The following is a 22,937-nucleotide window of genomic DNA, read 5'->3' on the forward strand; positions in this document are numbered from 1 at the left end:
CCCACCCTAGCACTCCCTTTCCCATTGTTCTTTTCTCATGGTTAAAGCCCATTTTCCTATGACACAGCAGGTAAAACCTAACCATGTTCCCTTGAACTACCCAAGGTCCTAGTTTGATTCTTGAAGCACAATTAGGTTCCATTTGCTGTGTTCTGTTTGAAATCAAGAGTGCTCAAAATTAGGGCTTATCTACACACAGTTGTTGTGCTGTAACTACACCAGTACTGGTAAAGCAGTAACAGCCACTAATGTGGATGTAGTTATATCTACTTGAGGGTGCTTATGCTCCTATAGCTTATTCCCAGCTGGGAAGGGGAATAAACTTTGCCATATATGTATCTTTATGCCAGTATAATTGCATTCATGGTAAGAGTTGTACCAAATAACACAAATTCACATGCTTAACTTAAATAATTATATTGGTACAAAAACTGTAGACCAGGACAGCGCGTGGTTGTGTTTCACCTCAATGTACAAAGAAGCAAGGATAGTCCTAGGCACAAACAATGCAAATGTCCTCTTGAGGTCCTGCATTTTTGGAGGGTCTTTGCCCCCCCAGCAGCTTCCACTGATTAAGGAGTTTTAAGGTCACTTTAGCTGTTTCTGGAGAAAAGCCTGGTGAAGGGGAAGAAAAAAAAAATCAGTCTCCCTCTCTATTCCAGCAATTTGGAATCCAGTCAATCCTAAAGCAGCGTGTGCACAGAACATTTGGCAGCAAAGACCATGGATTTACTTTTCGGTGCCCTGCAGGTGCATTCCATGCACTTCTCTCCTTGGTGAGACTCCCCCAGACACTTCAGGCAAGAGGCATGGGGATCTCCTGTTGGCATGGGCTTAGAGCAGAAACTGCAGGGCTTGAATCCCAGAGCTTTGGGCATGAGCCCAAGAGAAGAATCTGGGAGGAGGGGAAAGGCCCAGCAACCCCACTAAGTAAACCACCTATAACTAACAAAAACAAACAAAACAAAACTATAAACTATCCACTATTAGGTATACGCTAGGGAGAGTGGAGAGCAAGTGAAGCGGGACTCCACAGTTCCAATGACCATCACGGATGGTAAGAAGGAACTGAGGAGGCGCTGGGTCAGCTGGGGTATATATTGAATGCCATGAAGGCGTCACTCCAGGGAGCTCCACTGGGTGTTGCTAGGGTAAAAATTCTCCAACGGCCGTGCATGCAGTGCACGCACACCTAATTGGAACTGATATGAGCAAGCACTCTAAGAAGATCAGCAATATAGGACTGAAAGGGATCTTGAGAGGTCAGCTAAAACTCACTTTCCAGGTTTAAAAATTAATAAAAAAAACCCTAACCTGCTTGAGATGATCCAATAAGGGAGGTGTTGTCAGAAAATGCCCTCACTGCCCTCACTAAACATGATCCCTGTGCATCATACACATATGATTTTCATCTCTTCTAAGCCGGTAGCACTACTGCACATTCATTCCATAGGCCAAGAGGTCAGCAGAGATAGAAAGAATGGAATTGTAGGATTAAGGGGGAAAATGACAAGACAGAAACAGGCCATTAGTTAAATGTCAGTTATCATATTTAATATTTTTAATAACTTTGATTGCAACATTTACCACATAAATCATCTAAATAAATAGATGCTGTACAGTCTCTTACCCATATCAGTACAAAAATAAAACCACACTTTGCATCAAATTGTAACTAGACCTGTCCTCCCATTTGTATTACAATTTCCATTTACAACACACGCTCACTCAGAAAAGGCATTATATATGTAGGGGTTTTTTGTTTGTTTGGAATTGATTCGTTCCCTCAGCCCCCTCTGCCCAAATACATTCAATTAGTCTGTACAAAAGCTAGAAGCTCATTCTGTGCAAAGGAAGCTTTCTTGTGCAAAGACTCAGGTGCTCTATCATGCCAAGAATAAAAAATAAAGTAACTTTCCCCAACCCCATCCTTGGTGGAAAACAAGCATATAAAATAGGCAATAAAGTCACACAGCAGTCTTAGAAGAACCTAGATCAAGCAGTGCAGGAGCATGGTAGAGAAGGTCAACGCTGAAAAGCTGGGAGGATTGGGCTTCCTCCAAACACAGGTGCCTGCTACTAAGTAAAACACCCCACATAGCCAGCTAAAATGTTCAATTTAGATTTTTTTTAAGCCTAAACTTTGTGATTAGTTTTTTTTTAAGCAAGTTCCTTTGCACCTGTTCTGTTGGATGTGAGGTGAGACATTAACCCACTGGAAGAGTCCAGCAGCCACTGAGAACAGCTGTTGGGTTGCCCCGACCCCAAAGAGGTACACATGCCTCCCATCCCCATTAAGCTACTAAAGTGCAATTTGTCCAGAAAAGGGAACTAAAAGGAGGTCTCCATAACTAGAGATGGAAGAAACCCATTGGATCACATCTCGGCCATCTCTGAGCACTGGGACTACTTAACATGGGAACAGAACCTAATAACTCCCCTATATACCGCAAGTGGTGGGGGAAAAACATGTTCTGAAGGTGGATGTGGAGTTTTAAAGTCTCCTTCCCTCCTTCATTGTGCCCTTGTTCACTTGGGATGCCTGGAATGGCAAACCCACCCTACAACTGTAGAAGGGATGCCAAGGGCTGGATGGCAGCTGTGGAAAGGAGATAAGGAATAGCCAGTGGTCTGAAATGGATACATCTTTCCCTTTTCAAATGCCACTTTTTTAAAGAGGCAATACGAGTACTCAGCGCTCCTAGTGCTTTGCATCTTCAAAGTGCTTCAAACATACTTAGGCCTTGACTTAAGAAAAGCCAAAAAGCAGACTAACATTTTTAGATTTCAGAGAGTTTTTGATGCTACCTCTACATTTCTGGTCAACCCTCCCACACTGTTAGCACTAAAATGATACAGCACAGATAGATTTTAAAAGGTCACGTTTCTGACCATCACACAGTGCACCCCCTCCCACCCGAAGATGTCTATCTGGCACCTCCAGCATACACACAGTTGTGGGAGGGGAGTGTGCCTCTTCTCTGAAAAGACAAGCAGGGTAACAAGTGGCCCACAATTAATGAAAGCAGCAAATCCTCTCTCTGAGCCTAAGCTTTCCTCCCATCCCATTTCACAAGTACAGTAATTCAGTCTCCCATTCAATGGGAGCCACTACCAGCTTCCATTATTGGGCTCAATCGCTCTGTGCTACTTCTGATCATCCAGAAGCCATTGCCCATTCAGAAATCCGGGAAGCGACCAACTCCCCAGGAAACATTCCTTCTCCTAAAGAAGAATCTGAAATGGATGTTAGAGGAAGATATGAGGTTCTGAACGAATGCTATGTCTGCCCTTCCCCACCAGTGACTGTTCTGATGAGACTGGCAACCTACCCCTGCTTTACAAATGCTCATCTCTTGGGCAAGTCCCACAACCACTTCCACCTGCTTAAGAGCTTAGGTTTCATCTGAGTGATAAAATAATTTGGGACAGTCATTCTCCTTTTGCATGAAGGCTACAGTCCTGGCTTATGGGCATTTGAGCTCGGTGGGGCAGAGGACACGGACCCTCTGACATGAGAAAGAGCTGATTTTAGATCATTGTGTTCTGGGAGATATTGACTTGAGATCTGCAACAATCTGTTCCCATCACCTGCATTTGCCAATGATAGATTTTCCTTTCTAATAATGGCTCTGAACTGTCATTCTCCTGTTTGGCTCCCGCCCCCACAAAGATAAGTCTCTGCTTTCCCTCCCCCTGGAAGACCCAGCTACTTAACACAGAAGCAAACGACTCTCTCCACACATGCTCACATACTCAGTACCCATTCAGAGCACACAGAAGAGTGCCAGTTAATCCTTCTAAAATGCTGATGCAGGGCAGTGATGTCCTAAGAGGGAGAAGGAAGTGAAGAGATAAGAAAATTGTGCATTTGAATACACTAGGCTACACTGAACAGAAACATACTCTATCTCCTAGATACTCCCCTCTCCATGCACACCCCCATCTAATATTCACTTTTTTTTCCCCCATCTGAGTGAAAAGATGAGAACAAATATGTGGCAAAACCAAAGTTGTGACAGGCCACTGTGTAGTGCACATCCCAGCTGAACGAAGCCATTAACTAGTCAGAATTGGGACGTACAAAGGATGGGAGCAGAAGCCTCCAACAAGAAGAAAGGTTTTGGATTTCTCACTTTGGCATCTGATTTTATTCAATGGGAAGTATCAGCATGATGCAGACCCCGGAAGGGCTTTGGGAGTTAATGAATGCTCCCTGCATCGCAATGCACTCTCTTCTTGAAGTAACAGGCACTCTACCCAACAGTCTGTCCTGAACAGTCTAGCAAGGGCATTATTGACAATGGGGATATGGTACACAGATCCAGCACAACTCTGGAGTCCAAGGAATGCCAGACTTTACAAGTTAGGGGCCCCATTCATCAAGCAGCCCCTACACTGTCCCAGGAAGCTACACTGCCCTCCTTCCTAGGCTACAGGAAGAGTATATGGAATAGGAACAGAAGAGAAGGGAAAATATTACCATTTTTAGAAAGGAGGTTTGCTTCTTTCCTATTTCAAAATCATGAAATTAATGTTCAGCAAAGGGGCCCTGCTTTAACCATCAACCCTGGGCTGTTGCCCACAGCCATCAGCACTGTATTTCCTCATCCCAACCTTTGTTGTGGTGGTTGCATTAAGTATCTCCTATTAGCAGCCTGCCTATTTTTCAGCCTACATGAGGCCACTCTCTCTATTCCAGTTAAACTGTCAAACAGTACTAAGAGTGGGGCTGGGGTAGAGCAGGAAGCAGTACTGGGGCCATGGGCCCCATGAGGTCAAAACCAAGTTCACACATTCAATCAAACACACCAGAAGAATCTTTCCAGACAGTTTCACAACACTAACAAAACAAAAAACACCCTGTTCTGATATGTTAAATCACATCTATGTTCGTTTGTGTCTCAGGCTCTGACTTAGTCAGGGTCACTTCACTGGCAGACTTGGGTTTATTTTGGCAAAAGGAACTGCATTTGGGTGTTCCCACAATATCCTGTCTGCCACTGAAAACAAATTTGGACTTGACACGTCCAAGGGCCCAAGTCATTACAGGAGAATAAGGGGTGTGCTGGAGATACAGGGCTACTAAGGGTAGGTCTACACTGTTTAAAAACAAAAACAAAAAAAAACCTGGGGCAGCAAGTCTCAGAGCCCAGGTCAACTGACTTGCGCTCATGCTGAGTGGCTAAAAATAGCGGTGTATCTGTTCCTGCTTGGCTGGACATGGGAAGATCTACACTGGTATGCTTAGCCCTATAGCGGGAGCCCAAGTCAGTTGACCTGGGCTCTGAGACTTTGTTCTGAGGAGTTGTTTTTTTTCCCAGCATAGATGTACCTTAAGATACCACAAATGATTTGTAGTTGGTGCTCAGAGGAATCAAAAATACTGGGGCGTGGGGATGGAAGGTATGGGGGGGGGGCCGAAGCAGTCTTCAACAAGTGTTTATACAGTGCCTAGTACAATGGAGTCGAGTCCCAATGTGACAGGGGTCCCTAAGTGTGGGCATGATACAAACAATACATAAAATACCACTATGAACAGATGCATGAAACAAGCGTCGCCTGCCCTACGAACTGCTGGCAAGTTATTACAGTGCAATTCTGTTCTGAAGACTGACTCTATAAGAACAGTCCCTTCTTACTCAAGGGACCTGCTTTTTGTGCGATTCTGCTGGCTGAAGTCAGTCTGCATTGCTTCAGCCTTGCAGTCAACAGAGCTATAGGGGAGTCAGTTGGATTCTATTCTGGCTCATATTTCAAACAGAATCATTAAAGTAAGCTCCAACTGGACTCTATTTTGGCTCTTGCATCAAACATAATAGCTAGTGAAGCTCTAATCACAGAATCTTTGATTTTTGTGATAGCAGCCAAAAAGGCCCCCGCATGACTTTCAGATTCCAGGCTGAGTTTGCAGTTAAACTTTGCACTTGTAAACTGAGCACATTTGATTTGAAAATCATTGACATTCCACCACCCTGGAGCCCACGCCACCATTTCTCTAGTCACTTTTCAGAAGAGAACGACACTTTACAGAGACTAAAAACAATAAAACCATTCTGTTAAGAGAGCAAGATTGATTTTTACAACATGCAAACCTTGCTAAGGATGTGTCAAAAAAATAAAATAAAATAAAAATCGATAAATACATGTTTAGTTTCCTACCACAAAACACCCTCTCCCCACTTGTTCTCTCCATGCCCCCAAAAAAGCCAACCCACACATCAGCAAAGTTCTGCATCTCAACTGGAAATGAATTAACCCCCCCAGTGACTTGGGCATAAGGTAGTACGGCTACCAAGATACCTCCTTAATCCTTTTAGGTCAGGAGAGGATATTAGTCATCAGAAGCAATACAAGTAAACATCTACAAAAGGGTTAAAAATGAAGCAGTGGGTGAATCCTGTTTGCAAGGGCTCCAGAGTTCCACTTACAGTCAAGTTTGCAAAAACAGTGTTCTTCAAAGAAAATGAATGTCAAGACAGAATTCTTTGGTCTGGAAAATCTCAATGGGTGCATAGACGTGACACCAAGGAGAGAGAGAAAAACAGAACGGAAGTCTGGTGAGAGAAGAAGCTTTTTTCTTGCCCTTTACAGGATTTCTGCTGCCTTGCAGATTTTGGCCAGGGCTGGAAACATCCACAAACAAGAGTTTTTCTTGCAGTGTTTCTGGACTAAACTGGGGAAAGTGCATAGAAGGCCGTACCCACATATAAAAAAAATAAAAGTTAAAGCCTCTCTTCCAGATCCTACAAAAGTTTGGAACAAGGAGTTGGGAAGTAAGTTCTTCAAACTTAGGTGCCTAGGATTAATCTTCTAAATCTAGAGTCACCTGGATCAAAGTCACCCTGATTTTCAGACATTCTGAGCACCTGCAACTCTCAGGGAAGTCAGTAAAAGATGCAGGTGCTCAGCACTCTTTTTTTGAGGGAAGGGATGGGGAAAGAGGACACTTCTATGTAGGTGACTATATATGTATTTAGAAGCATAACTCTAGGCAACCACGATTGACAAACTTTGTCCTGAGTCTATGTTTATCCCACAGGTTGCACTGTTTCTATTTTTTTTTTTTAAAGGATTCAGCACTCCCTCTTCTCATCTGACACCTACTCCCACCACTTAAAAAAAAAAAAAAAAAAAAAAAAAAATCAACTCAGGTTTCACCCCCTACCCCTCCTCTCAAAATTCACCACTCATTAAAACTTGGAGCTAGGGCAGTCTCCTGCATCCCCCACTTTGTGTTTATTTTGAGGGACAAAAATATTTGCACCGAGACACCTGAAATATAGGGCGTGTCAATCCATCCCGCACGTACCATGACCTGGTGGAAGGCAGTCTAGTTCAGACAATGGAGGGTGAATCTTAGTATCCTGTAAGCAGCTAGAGCTTATTAGAGGTAAAATGTGCTTTTAAAGCAAGCTTAGGAGCAGTCCAAAACCTTTGTAAAAAGCAAGTGTTTGCAGGATCCAAAGCATCAGTGTTGCAGAACTCCAAAGTTCTGCAGGAGCTAAGCCCTCCAGGGGGAGAGCTGCAGAGAAACAGCATTTAGGATTTACACTAACACTTAGCTTCAGCTCTGTATGAAAGTAGCTTCAGATAGCACAAAACCAGCAGATGAAGTTTTTTTTTTTTTTTTTTTTTTGAGGGAAGGAATTAAAGGAGGGGAGCAAATGAAAAAAGAGTCAAGTCTGCACTGTATCACATTGCCCCACAATTCCCCCCCAAGGCCCTAGCTTTCCCTTCTTGCTTTCCACAGAGAGAAAGATTTTTAAGTTTAAAATAAAGAAGGAAGAGAGTGAGCATGCAAGAACAGATGCTAAACATCAACTTTGAAGATACAGCAATTCTTAGAAACCCCAAAATGTCACAGGTAGAATCCAGCACAAATCTCCAGGCGTTTTTAAGTGCAAGATCAGGTGCAGTCTATAGAACTGCAGATGGCTTTCCTTGGCAAAGCTTTTTAAACCCTCAAAAGGGAAACTCCCCTGGTAAAGGGAACAAATAAGGATGAGGTCACAGATATGGTAAGTTGAGGAGGGAAAATATAAGTAGGACACTCAGTCCAAGAGTCCTTATCACTTTAGAGGATAAATTAAAAGTTAAAAAATGTTAGAAGTCTAGTAGACTCCTCCCAGCCCTTATGCTATTCACTTTTGCCCTTTAAATTTGATCAGAGAGCAAAAAAAAACTACCTAAAAGTGGAAACTGACCAGCTAAAGTCCAGTTTCACTGCTTACTTCTCATGCATCTGGCCTCTGCCCTTATCTGCAGTTTTCAAGCACTGCTAGGCAATGTTTCAATCCCTCTATAAGCCATTCTTCCCAAGAAGAGAGCCACCCTTTTCACTGACTTAGTAAAGCATTTTCAGGACAATATTTATATACAGTCTGGGTTTGGTAAATCTTTTAGTACAGGGGTTCTCAGCCTGGGGGGAATCCTCATCCCCCAGGGGGTGGGGTGGGGGGGTTACATATAAACACCTTTCTCTTCCCATATTTCTAGATCATAGAAGGGTTCTGGGAAGGTCTCTGGATAGAGAAGAATGAGTACCACTATGTTAATATATACAGGTTTCAGAGTAACAGCCGTGTTAGTCTGTATTTGCAAAAAGAAAAGGAGTACTTGTGGCACCTTAGAGACTAACCAATTTATCTGAGCATGAGCTTTCGTGAGCTACAACTCACTTCATCGGATGCATACCGTGGAAACTGCAGCAGACATAGTTTCCACGGTATGCATCCGATGAAGTGAGCTGTAGCTCACGAAAGCTCATGCTCAAATAAATTGGTTAGTCTCTAAGGTGCCACAAGTACTCCTTTTCTTTATACAGTTATCCTCCTAAAGGGCAATTAAGTTACAGTGATGCCTTTATTAAAGGCTCAGAAATCTAAAGTGAGCATGTGTAGCTAATATACCACAGCTAGGAGATTACAAAGCTATGTGTTACAGGATAAATGGATCATGCAGACAAGGAAGACATCCCTTCACTCTTCATGGAATCACACTGTAACCATCAGTCCCATTCATTATTTGCCATGGAGTTTCCTACCTTCCCAGGCAAACAGATTACCTGCAATACCGCCACAGATAAAACATTTGGAAGGGAGGAAGCTTGTAACAGACTTGAGTTACCTAAAGTGATCGGGTCCATTACATCTCACTGCATTAGCTGGGCGGGAGGAGGAAGATGGGGAGGGTGATGTCCAGAGGAAGCATCTTTACCCAAGGGACAACAACTGCAAATCAGGGAAGCAAGCAATAGATCCAACCCCTTCTTCTCCGTGTCCTCTCTCACCCTAAATGCAGCTGTCAGAACTAACAGAGTAAAGGAAATACATAGAGAAAAAAGGTTCTCAAAATGCCCTACCAGGGGAGTCTTTGCCAAGGAAAGGGGTATCAGTTTCTCAGACGGACAAAGCAACAACAGACAAGTATAACAAACAAAAACACGGGCACCGCGTACATTGCCTTTAGTTTTTGCATATCTGAAGGGGAAAAGAAAAATCAATGAGACTTCAGTAAAAAAATCAAACAAAAAAAAACCCCTCCTCTGTAAACATTTTTTAAAAGAAACATTTTGGATATTTTTAAAGAGTGAAATAATCACCCCACCCCCAAAAGAATCTGACTAGGAACATTAAAAATGGAGATTCAGAACTGCACACTTCGGTCTCGGAAGAAGCCCTCGGCCACTTGTGCTTCTCTGAAGGTCACGGTAATGGAGTTCGCCGTGATGTCTGTCACTGTCACTTCGCTGGGGGACAAGGTGGGGATCCAGGGGAGGCTGCCATCAACTGCATCCATGCCTACTGCAGAGGGGGAGGTGGATAAGAGCACGTTAGAAAAAGAATGAAGGGCTAACAGAAGAGGAGCACCCTTGCTGGCTATGGGTGGGTGACATCAACCTGTGCCAAGTTTGCACATGCTCCAAGGCACTGTAGGTGTCTAACCCTCCCACACAGAAAGATAATAACGGGACATTGAAAGGTGAGGGAAAGAAGGGAGAGCGTCAAGAAGAATGACAGACACACAATCAACTGTGCAGGCTGATACTACAACAGCCCCCCAACAGCACCACCATGCTTACAGGTCCACCAGCATTTTCATTATACATTCCCCACCCTCTTTCCAAATGGGAGTCAAAATATCCCACTTTAGGGGAAACATCTGGAAACTGGATCTCAGCCCACTAGGTCTCCTGGTTAGTGCACGTGTTCACTGTAGTGTAAATTCAACCCCCACCCCAACCAATCAACCCAAATAAAAAACAAACAATCAGAACTCATTTTTTTTCAAGCTCATCCCCGATACCCCATGTTCCCTGGGCCTAAGGGGGCCCTAACAAACTGAGGATTTTCCTCCATTGTACCTCCAAATCCAGCCAAGGGAAGGGCTGGATGTGACTCTCTCCAAAGCCCATCAATGCCACTTCTTTGGGGGTCCAAAGGTTTCAAGAGTCTTCCTCTTTGCTCCTCCCCACCGAGGGGAGGAAGCTAAAAACATCTACTCTCCCCTGGAGCTCCTAATCTCTACCACTCAAAGTGAGGGACCCAAATACCCCCCACTTCCACTTCCCCACAGTGTAAAAAACTCAAGAACAGATTGAACAAACCCGCACCCAAAGAGAGCCACAAAAATATATGGAGAGGGGAGGGAAACATCCCCTCTCTATTACTTTACCTGTACTGCACCCTGTTGTCCCACCTGGGTATGGAATGTGGACCCCTTAACTGGGCATTTCCTGGCTTCTGTCTCAGATATCTGAGGTGTCTCTACTCTCACCTCGGAAAGAGTCCATTCACCCAGACACTAACCGGAATTCCGAATGTGCACACGTCGAGGGGAGAATAGAAAAATAGTTTTACATTTCTCTAGCACCTTTCATCCTTCAGATCCCAAACTGCTTTACAGACTGCACAGCTAGGGATCACATCACCCACCATCAATATGCAGCACGACAGCCATTCTGCATTGGTGGTGCTACAGGACAGTCGTGGAGGGGAAGTTGAGTACTTTCTCCAATTGAAACTAGAAGGGAAAGTTTAGATCGCCAGAATCTAATTAGCCCCATGGTCCAACCTAATTCTAACTTGGGTAACACCTTGCTCCTACCAGGAGTGCCATGACATTGATTTTACATCTTGACAGGAAAACCGCACCTTCAGAAGCTCAAACTATGCAAGGGTAATGGGGTTTGCTACTGACTCTGAAGGATATGACTCCTGAGATGCCATGAGCTCGCCCTGCAGCTTCCGGGGTTTGCCTGGCGGTCTGCAATCCACTCACTGCCCTACTTAGCTTATGACATTTGATGAAATTCCAGTGACCTTTGCACCCCACCCTCAAAGCTGATGATTTAGCACAATATTAATGTAAAGGGATTTTGGGTGGCAGAGAGGAGGGCAGGGTTCCCACTGACATTTGCACACATGCCTCAAAGTGGCACTGCGAGAGGATGATGAGTATGTGAATTTATCCATTTTAAGGTTCCCTTTATCAGGGTGTGGGGAACGACTATATGCTGGAACATGACAAGACAGTTTCTCACTGCAACAGACAGCCATGTCATCCCTCTGGAAAAGCAGTGGGGAAGAGAAGCAGCACTAGCTTTCACATGCACTCTGATACTATGATGATGGTCACCAGTATAAGAACACATAGGTGGCAACACCACAGAAGCAGACTGATAGATTAACCGAGTTATTCATCCAGACAACTTGCAGAGGTGTTTGGGGACAACCTTGCCAATTATAATCTTTGCACACATTGTAAAGAGCTGACCCAAAACCACACTCCCAGGATGCAGTAGGCAAGGAGGAAGAGTGTGTGTCCAGTAAACGAAATCAGACAGCATCACGCTCATGCCCCTGAATTCACAGTCAAATGGGGTCCCTGGCCTTACCTTCTTTGCTAGCATGCTGCGTCGCATCCCAGTCATTGGGAGTCTGCCTAGTTTCTAGTGCCACTGACTCCTTCAAGAAGAACTCACGCCTGTGGTTACGGCTCTCCAGGCTTGACATGCGTGGAAACTTCTTCCGCGACAGCCGGAGATATTTCTGGTTCTTGCGCTGCTTCCGGAGTGGGAATGGTAGGACGCCTCCCCCACTCTTTTCAGATAGCTCTGTCTGTCCTGGCTTGGCCCCCACCAGATTGCTTCCTCCTCCAAATCGCCGTGATAGAGAGAAACAGAGCTTCTCCTTTCCCTTGTGGGCACTCCTCAGGTCCATACCGTAAAGCCTCTGTGAATGGGAGCGGAGCAGAAAAGCCAATCATCCCAGAGTAACAGAACTAAAGCACCTGTGTGTTTCAATGCCCTTGCAGAGACAGAACCATGCTAAGAGGAAGGGGAATAACTGTCTACAGGTGCCTAAATGCCTAGGGAGGAGACAGCTGTACAGCAAGGTCACTGAGCAGAGGGAAAGCTTGAGATGAATGCATCAAGTCAACAGTCCCAACAGCAAGAGCTGTTACTGTACAGCAGGGGTTCTAAAACTGTAGGTCGGGACCCCAAAGTGGGTCGCAACCAGGAAGTCTGAAGCCCAAGCCCCACCTCTCAGGGCTAAGATTACATGCCCCCTGCCCATGGCAGAAACCCTTGGGCTTCAGCTTTGGCCCCCACCACCCAGGGTGACAGGGCTCAGTCTTCAGACCCTGCTCCTTAGGTCATGCAGTAATTATTCTTGTCAGAAGGGGGTCATGGTGCAATGAAGTTTGAGAACCGCTGCTGTACAGAATAGTCTCTTGAGACAGCCTGGTCCATCCCTAGGCACTGGTCTAGGTGTCAGGAGACCTGGTTCCACTCTTGTGTCTTCTAAATGACCTTGGATAAGTCACTTCACCCCTCTGTGCCTCCATTTCCCCTCCCATCTTTTGTCTGTCCTCTAAGGTCTCTCACAGGATGAATCCAGTGAGCACACAAACAGGTAGCATCTCTTTTATGCCAGAAATCTAATTGTTTAGGTACTTACCTGGCCCTAATTGCCCTGCAGGGCACCTACAGCCATCCCTTCTGCACAGTGGAACCCACTTGCCCTAATCTGATTCCTCCACTGCCACAACGACCCTCTACAGGCCAGCTCCATCTGAGCCTGAGCATGGTTTAAGTTTTGCTGAAAATAAACATTAACACGGAGGCACAAGCTTCACTGGAGAGCTGTTTACAAGACAGAATATCCAAGTGCTCGCCCAAACCCCCTCCATCCCTCAGGTAGGGATAATCTCCAGCAGAGGGATGCTCTCAGTGCCCTCTCAGAGCCTTAAGCAGCAAAGAAAGGGGACGTGTGCACATTAGAACAAGAGATGTTTAACATGCCAGCTGACACATTGTACAATCCTTGCATACACAGGGCACACTCTAGTTTTAACATGCGCTAGCCAGTTTCTGCCACTGCTGCAACGCTAGCGCGAGCCCTGCCAACACAAGTTTGCATATCCAGCCTGGGAGTATAGGCACGCCCTCGATGGGAATGCCTTGGGTTCATTTCAATCCGCTAAGTGGGTCAAAACTGCAGCTTGCCCTGTCTACACTAAGATTTTAAAGCGTGTTAGCTATTATGTTTGAAACCCACCACCTTTCTTCCTAGTACAGATAGTCAGAGGATATACCATTGCAAACAGAAAGTCAGCTCCACCCTGGAAGATCCATAGACGCAGTACCAAAGGGGCTAAGGATGGGAGAGGACACGCCAGGAAGAGTGAAAGGTTACCTGTAATAAGAGGCGCTTCGGTTTAGGCCCTCTCTTCCTGTATCCTGATGCACGGTCTCTCTCTTCCCTGTAAGGAAAAAATGTGAGACACAACATGACAAACTACAATACAGAACAACACAGCTCAAGGCCCAACTAGGGCTTCCACTCTCCGTATCTAGCTAGTTCCCTTAATTCCTTCACCAAACCCCACAGGCCAGCATCATGAGCGAGGAGAAAACCCCAGAGCTGCTTCTTGTGGGAGTAAAAACCTTGTTGGGAAGGAAAGGTCACAGCTCAGTTGATCTAGGTTGGGATATGGTGCCTCTAGGTCACCTGTTTATATCCAGCCCAGGTGGCAGCGACTGGAAGTTATTCACAATAGCTCTCCAGCAGCGTTTGGGCAATGAGAGGAGAAGTGTCCTTCTCAAAAAACCGCCATGACTGGCACGGACTTCTTTCTTGCCAGTCTCAGCAGAGTCCCAGGGCTGAATAGGCCATGGAGAATGAACCAGACATTCCAAGAGGCTGCCACCCTTGATGGCGACTGAGGCATATTGGCAGGACAGGAGAGATGCTTATGCCCCTGCTATGCCCATTCTATGCATACAGGACTTTTTTATTTTAAGTTTGCCTCGGGGGGGAGGGGCGCGGGGGGGGGGGGGGAACGAGCCCTCTTACTTCTCTTCATAAGCCACTACCAGGCGAGGATCCAAGATGTGATCCTCCGGCTCCCATGTGCTGTATCTGAAGAAATAAAAATGAATATATTTTAAAAAGGCTTCAGTGAAACATTTTCTCTGCAAGGGCTGCTACTGGCATTGCTGAAGCCCTGGAACCTGCCTCCCATGCATAGATCACTCCTCAGTGGGAGGTCAGGGATCAGCCACACCACTTTGAGAGCTTTGTGGACTTCCCATCACCCATTTTCACATGTGCATACACCCCCCTGAATCAGTCTAAACCCTACATCATCCACTCTTTGTGAGAGAAGAGAGAGAGCTTCCCACCACAGGCCCCCTCAAAACCTCTCAAAGTCAGCAGGAGCATCATAAACTACTCCCACCACTGAAGGCTGAGCAAATCTGCTCTGCAGTGCTGCTCCCAACTCGGGGAGCAAATCCAGCTCTCCCCCTTGGCAGAGCACTAACCACTAAGGCAATGGGCCCGGCTGGATGGGATTTTCAAGAAAACAGGACACTCGAGATTAATAGAGTCCTAAGCAGAAATATTAATAAGTTAACAACACAGGTGAAGAAACAATCTCGGATTATTGAAGATGAAAGGATTATAACAGCTGAATGGATTTTTCACCACAGATGCCGATTTAAAAAAAACAAAAACAAAAACACACACCTAAATTTGGGGCCTAAAGTAAGTTGACTGTGAGCCTTCAGACCTTTTGCTATTTCTTATGCACCTAACTCCTCCTACAGGTGACAAGACGCTGATCAATTAGCTTTTATACACCAGTTCTAGACTGGGATAAGAAAAAACAGGGATGCATGCATATTGTTTTCAGCGGCACAGAAACTATCTAACATAAGCCAGGTGTTATGAGGGGGGAGGACTGGAAATAGTGCTTCCGAACTCGGCACCCAGAAAACAGAAGCTAGCCTTGCAGAGCTGCAGAGCAGAAAGGTCATCAACCCGTCTTCCTCCCTGACTGTTATGCAGCTGAGACAGGAACTAGGGGTTAGGTGTGGTATCAGCGAAACACTCTGACTATGGGGAAGTCCTTAAAAACCGCTTTCAGAGAAGAGCTAGAACATGGAAGAGCTAAATGCAAGAGAACAATTCTGGAAGGGTTACCACTCGCAAAGGTCATGTTTGACTGGGACTGGGGGTGGTATACATCTGGAATGCCCATCCCACCAGGGAGAAGAATATAGCTCTAGAACAAAATGTTCCAGAGTGATTTATTTTCTGGACTAAAAAGGTCTAACACCCATGCAGCGGGGCACACAATCTCATACATTCCTGAAGGGGAGAGAGAAGTGGTACCAAAAACCACAAGCAGCGCAGTGGTGTTTGTACAAACATCTCTGAAGCAGAGCAGCAAGCCAAATTATTACAGAAGGGTCTGGTTTTTGGATGAAGAGGTGTATATTGTGCGTGTGGTTCTGGAACATTCACTTCTGAGGCAGAAGAGAGTACCAAGATAGGGGAGATTCCCGAGGATGATTCTAGAAACCCTAATGTAGATTCCTCAACAAGGGAGAAGGACAGGTATGAAACCCAGGAATTCTAAGATGTGCTTTATTCCAGAAGGTTATGGACAGGGCACAGGGTTAAGAACAGACAGGCCTTCACCATTCCCTGTTAACTGACTCTTCCGTCCCCTCTCACTCCACCATCACCAACTCTCCCCCATCTTTTCACTCAAGCCTCCTGCAGCAGTCTCTGTATGCGCAGGCTGTCAAAGTCAAGATGTTATCCATGCAGAGGAAGGTTCCTTTCTCTCCCTTCCAGAAATTTCGGCATTCGTTTTTTACAGAGGAGGGAGAGAAAAAATCAGCCAGAGGATTCCTTTTCTGATGGCAGAGGAGGAGGGGGATTTGTTACAAAAAACCTGATGGGTGTTTCCTTTTCCTCTGCAGCTCAGCTCCCTGCTCACTGCAGTGACAAAACACTGCATATAAAAAAAAAAAAAAAAAAACAACATGGTGCAATTTGCGCCACACACACACACACACACACACACACACACACACACACACACACACACAGAGTCCAGGCTGCAGCAGCAGAACTGCAGAGAGAGCACACACTCTGGAAAACACAGATCACATGATCTTCCTTCTCCCCTCCCCCACCTCAAACACAAGTTGTAAACAAGCTTGTGGCTGAGTCAGATCTGTAACCCTTCCAGTCCCTGCCTGCAGCAGCACAGCCCAGTGATTTGATAGGTGTGGCAAATTAATGAGGGAAATTTGAGAAGAGTACATGGAACACACAGGAAAGAAGCAAATGCACTACTTGTACCCGACCCTTTACCCCTTTCCATCAACACCACAGTGGGAGTAATTGAATAACGGGTAAAGGAGATCAGAAATGGCAACACACACACACACACAGGAAGAGAAAACCAAGATGGGTAGGGGGAGACGGGATGTGCTGGAAGGCTAGGATGTAAACACCTAAGTATGCTGCACACCTCTGCATGTACAGAGCATTCAGAGATCAAGACAGAGACTGATAAAAGGAAGGAAGAGAGTTAACAACTGAAGCATTTAGGTTTCAAGCAATGCTAGCTCTGGAGAGAACAGGTTTCAAAAATGTGATACCAATCAACAGGGTTTGATATTTTTATGTTTTGAGGTGTTATGGCAGCAAAACAAGGAATCCTCTCGCCTCTGAGCCAGGAGGCTGTGAGGGTTCAAATGCCCATGCTAGGATTTTGTTTTGTTGCGGATCTCAAGGTCTGGGGGAAAGGAAGGAAGGAAGAAAAAGACAAAAGGAGGTAAGTGCTGCACTGTCCTTCAGAAGAGCTATTAGACCAAACTCAGTCCACCCATTCCTACTGACTAATGATCAAGCAGAAGTGAAATAGGCACCACTGGAGTGACTGCACTTGTGGAAAGTAACAGGGGACAAACACCAATGTTCTGTGCTTCTAGCAGTGCAGACATGCTACCAATCTGAATGCCTGAATACAAAAAGCTGAAGTTAACTCTAAAGTCAGCAGGTCCACAGAAAATGGCTTTGGTGCTAAACTGCACTATAGAGATTGGTACTCAAGTGCACAGGGTTAAATAGATCACAGAATTTATAGCCAGGAAGAAAATCTCTCTTCCCACACCAACCAAAGAGATAGGGACTGTATACACGCACACATACACCTGGGAAGTGGAGGTTGGGGGGGTGAGACAGGGCATCTGGGGATGTTTAAACTTCTTTTTAGACGAGTGAAGACAGATGTCCATAATCCTTTTAGGCAGGCAGTTCACACAGTAATAATTTTACATAATGCCTTTCATCTTACAGCATTTTACAGATTGTTCCTTGCCAAAAAAGTCACTCCCAATTGAAATGCAGCCACTTCTGGGGAAGACTAAACTAACTACTAAAATAATTTAGGACAGGAACAGAAATATACCCTAACCAATGGAAAATAGTGGGAATCCTCAAAAGGCAACACAGAGGACTGTGACCAGTAAATCTGAGTTAGTGCCTCTTCTCTCATGAAAGGAAATCTTTAATTATAAGAGATAATGCTCACAATTTGTGTCTTATCCAAAAGGAAGCACTTCTAGATGCAACCCACCCTCTAATAATATGTTGGGGGGGGTCTTCTCAGTATTGACCTGGAAGGAAGAACACCTCCTACTGAATGTAACACTTAAAACCCTAGCACCTGGGTTTCCCTTGGAGTTTTCCTGTGTAAGATGGATAGACTGGAAGTAGTTAGCAAGTGAACAGTTACAGAGGGGAGAGGATAATGGAAAGAAGAGAGACAGGCAACTGAAGGATATGGGCCCATGCTTCAGCCTCACCAGTCATTAAGTCAGTCAGGAATATGGGTACATAGACTTTGTTTGGGGCTGTCTGTCTTTTTTGGAGCAAGGCACAAGAGAACATATGTTAATTACATGGGGAGCAGAAATACAGCCAAAGCCATTACTGACAAGCAGGGTGGAGGGAGGAGATACTTACTTTGGGGGCCATCCTTTCCACTTCACCAGGTATTCTACTTTACCCTAGAGAGAGGGAAACAAAAAGAAGAGGTAAGCCCTGCAACCCAAAATGGGTACTACAGGAAGAGGAGAAACTGTGTCAAGAGAATGCCCTTTGTTCTGCACTGGCAACAGCGCGCACTGAAGAGCTTGTTCCCCATCACCACCTTTAAAAAAAATTAAGCCTTTTCTTCAAACTGAATAAATCCACAGATTTCACAAGCAAACGCACACGTATTCCTAGTGCTCTCAAATGACCCTACTATCAACCAGGGAACACAGCTCTGCAGGTGCTTCAAAAGTGACTAATGTACTAGAAGGCGGAGCCCCAGCAACCCTCCAACAGGCATACGCACAGCTTCACAACTCATGAGCAACCCTACAACAAGTCCGCATGCATAAACATGATGGGAGGAAGACTCATGCCAGGAATGGAACAAGTGTCTGAGGGGCTAGTTATAAGAAGCCAAAAGAAATACAAAATTTTAGAAGCTATGAAATGCCTCTTTGGCATGTCCCCTTCCAGTTGCTACATGCTTTACCCAAACACTGTCCCCCTCCATCCAAGCCACTCAACGTTCTGACCTGAACAAACAGCAATTCAAAGCTGAATTTAAAGGTATCCAATTAGTTGTTCACTATATAGGGGGGAGATGGAAGAAATGGGAGAGTATGGAAATCAGTTCAAGAGCCCTGAGTATGTGTACAGCTGATATGATATTTGAGTAATAATAAATAACAGCATCACTTTACCCTTAAAGTTTGCCTGAAGTGTGGTGTGTACACACATACTTATGAAGGCAGGGCATCGAAAATATACAAATTAAGATACACTTAACATACACAATGGGTTGTAGAAGGAAGGGAGATCATGGAATTGATTTCATTTTCTTGAAGGGGGGTGGGGGGGGGTTCAGCTTTCAAATATGTGAAAAAAAAATACTGCCTTATAAGATGCCTTCCACTGAAGGCTCTCAAGCACTTCGCAGATGTTTATGGGTTAATCCTCACAATATCCCATAAGGTGGTTAATACCCTCTCCATCCTCATTTTACAGCTGTGAAAACAGTCACTAAATTCAAGACCAACATTTTCAGGAGTGTCCATTGATTTTGGGTGCCCAATCTGACACATCTTGGCATGAATTTCAGAAGTGCTGAGTACCCACAATTCCAATTCAAGTCAATGGGAGCTCAGCACCCCTGAAAAAATTCAGAGCCCCCAAGCATCCAAAAACAGTACCTAAAATTAGAGGCAATTTAAAAAGGGGGGGGGGGCAAAATAACTTGCCCAAGGTTACCAAAAGAGTCAGTGTCAGAAGTAGGAACCCAGCTCTTTCAACTCCCGCTTCTATCATTTAAGCACAAAGCCATGCTTTCTTATACAATGATCCATCCTAGAGTCCCACATCAGCATTTCAAAACAAATTCTGCATTCATCGCACTTTTTCAATCACCCCATCATCTACAGAAGTGTCCATTCAAACCACAAGTATAGCTCAGCACCTAAGAGTCAGGACATGGTTCAAAAATGACTTGTCTTAAGGTAGCAGAGGTGAGAGGTTAAACATGCAGCCATCTCTCCCATGTCCATCTGTGCCTCTCTCCCCACACCCACATTTTTCCAAAAAGAAATGAACCCTTACTACAAATTAAGATCCTCAAAGAATTGAAGATATAAGCCACACTTAAAAAGACTTGCATCCACAGGCATGAAAAGTCAGGAAGGGGAGGTCAGGAAATTTGGCAAGGTGGCCTATTCTTGACCAGGTCATTACTCATTTAAGGGGACGTGGTAAAAGAAAAAGATGACCTCATTGTGGGAGGTGGAAAAAGGGAAGAACAGGCATGGGTCCTCTTTCCCTTACAAGCCTCACATCTAGCTATTTTTCTCTCCACCCCCGAAAGGAACAGCATGCAGAGACGCATGTATGGAAATGGTACCTGTCCTCTCTATGGGACGCTGGAGGAGTAGGTGATGGTGATCCGCACCATACAGCTCTACTTGTAACATGGTGACAGAAAAACATACCCATATCCTGCAGCACTGGGGCTTGACAATGATCCCCTTCACGCCCCCTGCCCGCAGCATGGTGCTAGTACCCATCACCACGCCCCCCCCCCCCCCCGCGCATGCAGCATGGCTAGGGGTACATACTGATGCCCCCATACCCGATGCCTGCAGCATGGGGCGATCCCAGTGTCCACCACACTCCCTACAGCACAGAATATGTACGAGAGGCAAGACGGGAACAGGGCCCCTGCCCTCCTTCCCTGCAGCGTGGTGCACGAATGGGAGAGATTACAGGCAGTAGGCTCTGGAGCCCCCCCTGCCTGCAGCAGGGGAGGGCGAGGTGGGGAATAGATGCTGGTGCCCCCCGCCCCCTCCTCACCTTCCTTATGCGCTTCTTCCTGATACTCTCCACCGCAAAAACCTGCTCCCCGATAGCAGAGAGCTCCATGCAGGGGGAAGGAGGAGGCGGCTGCTCCCCGTTCCGCTGCGGGGGGACTGGCTGCAAGAAGGCGGCGGGTGCGGTGGTGGCTGCTGCCGCTGGTCCCTGTCTTACTCACGCTCACACACCCCCTCGCGCTCAATCACGCCGCCGACAACGTTCCATTTTAGAATCTGCGCAACATTTTCCCAGGCGCGCGCAAGCCCCCCCCACCCCCTTCCGCGGGCGCGCGCTTTGCCGGGTCCCTCCTCCCGCCCAGCGGATCGTGAATGTGAGATATTTCCCGGGCCTTCGCTCGCTGTTCCCGATGGGTCTCTATTTGGCGCTGACTAGACGGCTGAGGTTGAAGGGTGGGGCCTAGGCCAGTTTTCTCTGGGGAGCCCGCTGAGCCCGGAGCTCCTCTACTCCCAAGCTGTGTAAGAGGAGCTGGGGGAGCGAGAGGCATTGCGCTCCCGATCCTCCCTGCCATAGGTTGTACCCCCTTCTAGGAGATGAACTGCCCTTGTTTGGAGGGGCAGAGGGCCCATGCAGTGTGTTCCTCTCATAATTGGAAGATGATGGGGAGGGGGATCAAGCAGATGGGGATGGAGTGCCTCACCCCTGTCTTTCCCCTCCAGCAGTTCTCATTCCATCTGAAAGCCCAAGAGCAGCATTGCTGAGCTCTGGGGGGTGTAGAGCAGGGTAGGGTTCTTTTTTACTATTTAAGAAGAGACCTTAAATGAGGAAATGCAGTGCAGTAGGCGGATAGTGCACCGGACTGGAAGCCAGGAGACCTGGGCTCTGTTCCCAGCTCTGCCCCGATGAGCATGTGGAAGTAATGCTTTCTATCATCTCCATTAGGCTAGCAGACACATTCTATCCTGGCGCACAATGATCTGACCTCAGCTGTTCACGCTTTTGTCACCTCTCAGCTAGGCTACAATAATGTGATGTATCTGGGCATGAAGACTTCAGCTCTCAGGAAACTCCAACTAGTATAGAACATTGCAGTGCATCACCTCAGCAACACGGGCAACTGTGAGCACATCACACCTGTCCCCTGCTCTCTACCCTGGCTTCTCAGAGAATATCGAGTTGAAGGTCTCAGAATTTATCTTCAAGATGTTCCACGGCCTGTGCCCAGGATATCGAAAAGACAATCTAAAGTTACAGGATGAAGACCATGGTTGACAACTTTGCTTCTCTGACACAATGGAATCTCTACCACAAGGGTAAAGTTTGTCTGTGCAAGAGACAGAGTTTTCTCGGGGGTCAGTTCAAGAATGGAATGAACTCTGAGGGCCATCACAAACCTCATCGCCTTCTGCTCAAAGGGCAAGGTGCATTCTTTGACCTTACCTTCTTGAATATAAACACATAGCTCTGTGTGTGTGTGTGTGTGTGTGTGCGCGCACCGGCAGCCCTCCTATCAGCTCTCCCCACTGCCTCCAGTGCCTCCCGACCACTGGCGGGCCCTGTGGATCAGCGTCTCCCCCCGCTACCCCCTAGTGCCTCCTGCCCACTGCGCACAGCTGTTTGGAGGCTGGGGGCGGGGGGAAGGAGCGAGGACGCAGCGTTCTTGGGGGAGAGAGCAGAACTGGGCGGGAAGAGGTGGGGTGGGGGTGGAGCGGCGGTGGAGCCTTGGGGGAAAGGGGTGGAGTGGGGGCAGGGCCTGGGGTGGAGCTGGGGGTCGAGAACCCCCGGCACTTTGAAAAGTCAGTGCCTGTGGTATGTTACTATTTAAAAAACCCTTCCAAAACATTCCACGGGACACACTTCTCCCCCTGGGGAAAGGATGAGAGAACAACCACCACATAACAAATGTTAGTAATGTGCTACTGGAAGGCGCTCAGATGCTACAGTGATAAGCACAATATAAAAATCTTATGGAGAACAGAATAGACCTGCTGTGTGATTTTAGGCTAGTCACTTCACCTCTTTGTGGTGCTATTTCTGTAGTAGGAGGATATAAACATAGAGAGCCATGCTTTAAGCAGCAAATGGAGAATTCCCTAACCACGAAGTTCCCCCACTTATTAAGATCCCTGCTTCTACACATCCTGGTCCCTCTGGTACCTGGTGAAGGACCAGGTACTCTATAAGATTAAAACCTAAATTATAAAACAATGTGTATACACAGAGCAGTTC

The 22,937-nt window shown here is 46.2% G+C and overlaps 1 protein-coding gene across 2 annotated transcripts; it reads right to left on the bottom strand.

The window, feature by feature from the left end:
• Window positions 1-398: 398 nt before the first annotated feature.
• Window positions 399-21,030, bottom strand: CBX7 (chromobox 7). Of its 2 annotated transcripts, XR_012156463.2 has the most exons (8): window positions 20,751-21,030; window positions 18,339-18,382; window positions 14,364-14,429; window positions 13,704-13,770; window positions 11,900-12,236; window positions 9,130-9,806; window positions 1,315-1,434; window positions 399-615 (listed from the first exon to the last, which is right to left on the bottom strand). XR_012156463.2 is itself a non-coding variant. In XM_073326730.1 (6 exons), exons 1-6 carry the CDS (start codon window positions 20,817-20,819, stop codon window positions 9,649-9,651), a joined length of 741 nt encoding a protein of 246 aa, XP_073182831.1. In that variant the 5' UTR covers window positions 20,820-21,030; the 3' UTR covers window positions 8,793-9,648. The 2 variants fall into 2 exon arrangements, 1 of the variants encoding a protein (XP_073182831.1); XM_073326730.1 differs by lacking the exons at window positions 399-615; window positions 1,315-1,434 and having other exon boundaries at window positions 8,793-9,806.
• Window positions 21,031-22,937: the final 1,907 nt, after the last annotated feature.

This window comes from Lepidochelys kempii, chromosome 1 (genome assembly GCF_965140285.1).
Source record: "Lepidochelys kempii isolate rLepKem1 chromosome 1, rLepKem1.hap1, whole genome shotgun sequence".
Classification (NCBI taxonomy): Eukaryota; Metazoa; Chordata; order Testudines; family Cheloniidae; genus Lepidochelys; species Lepidochelys kempii.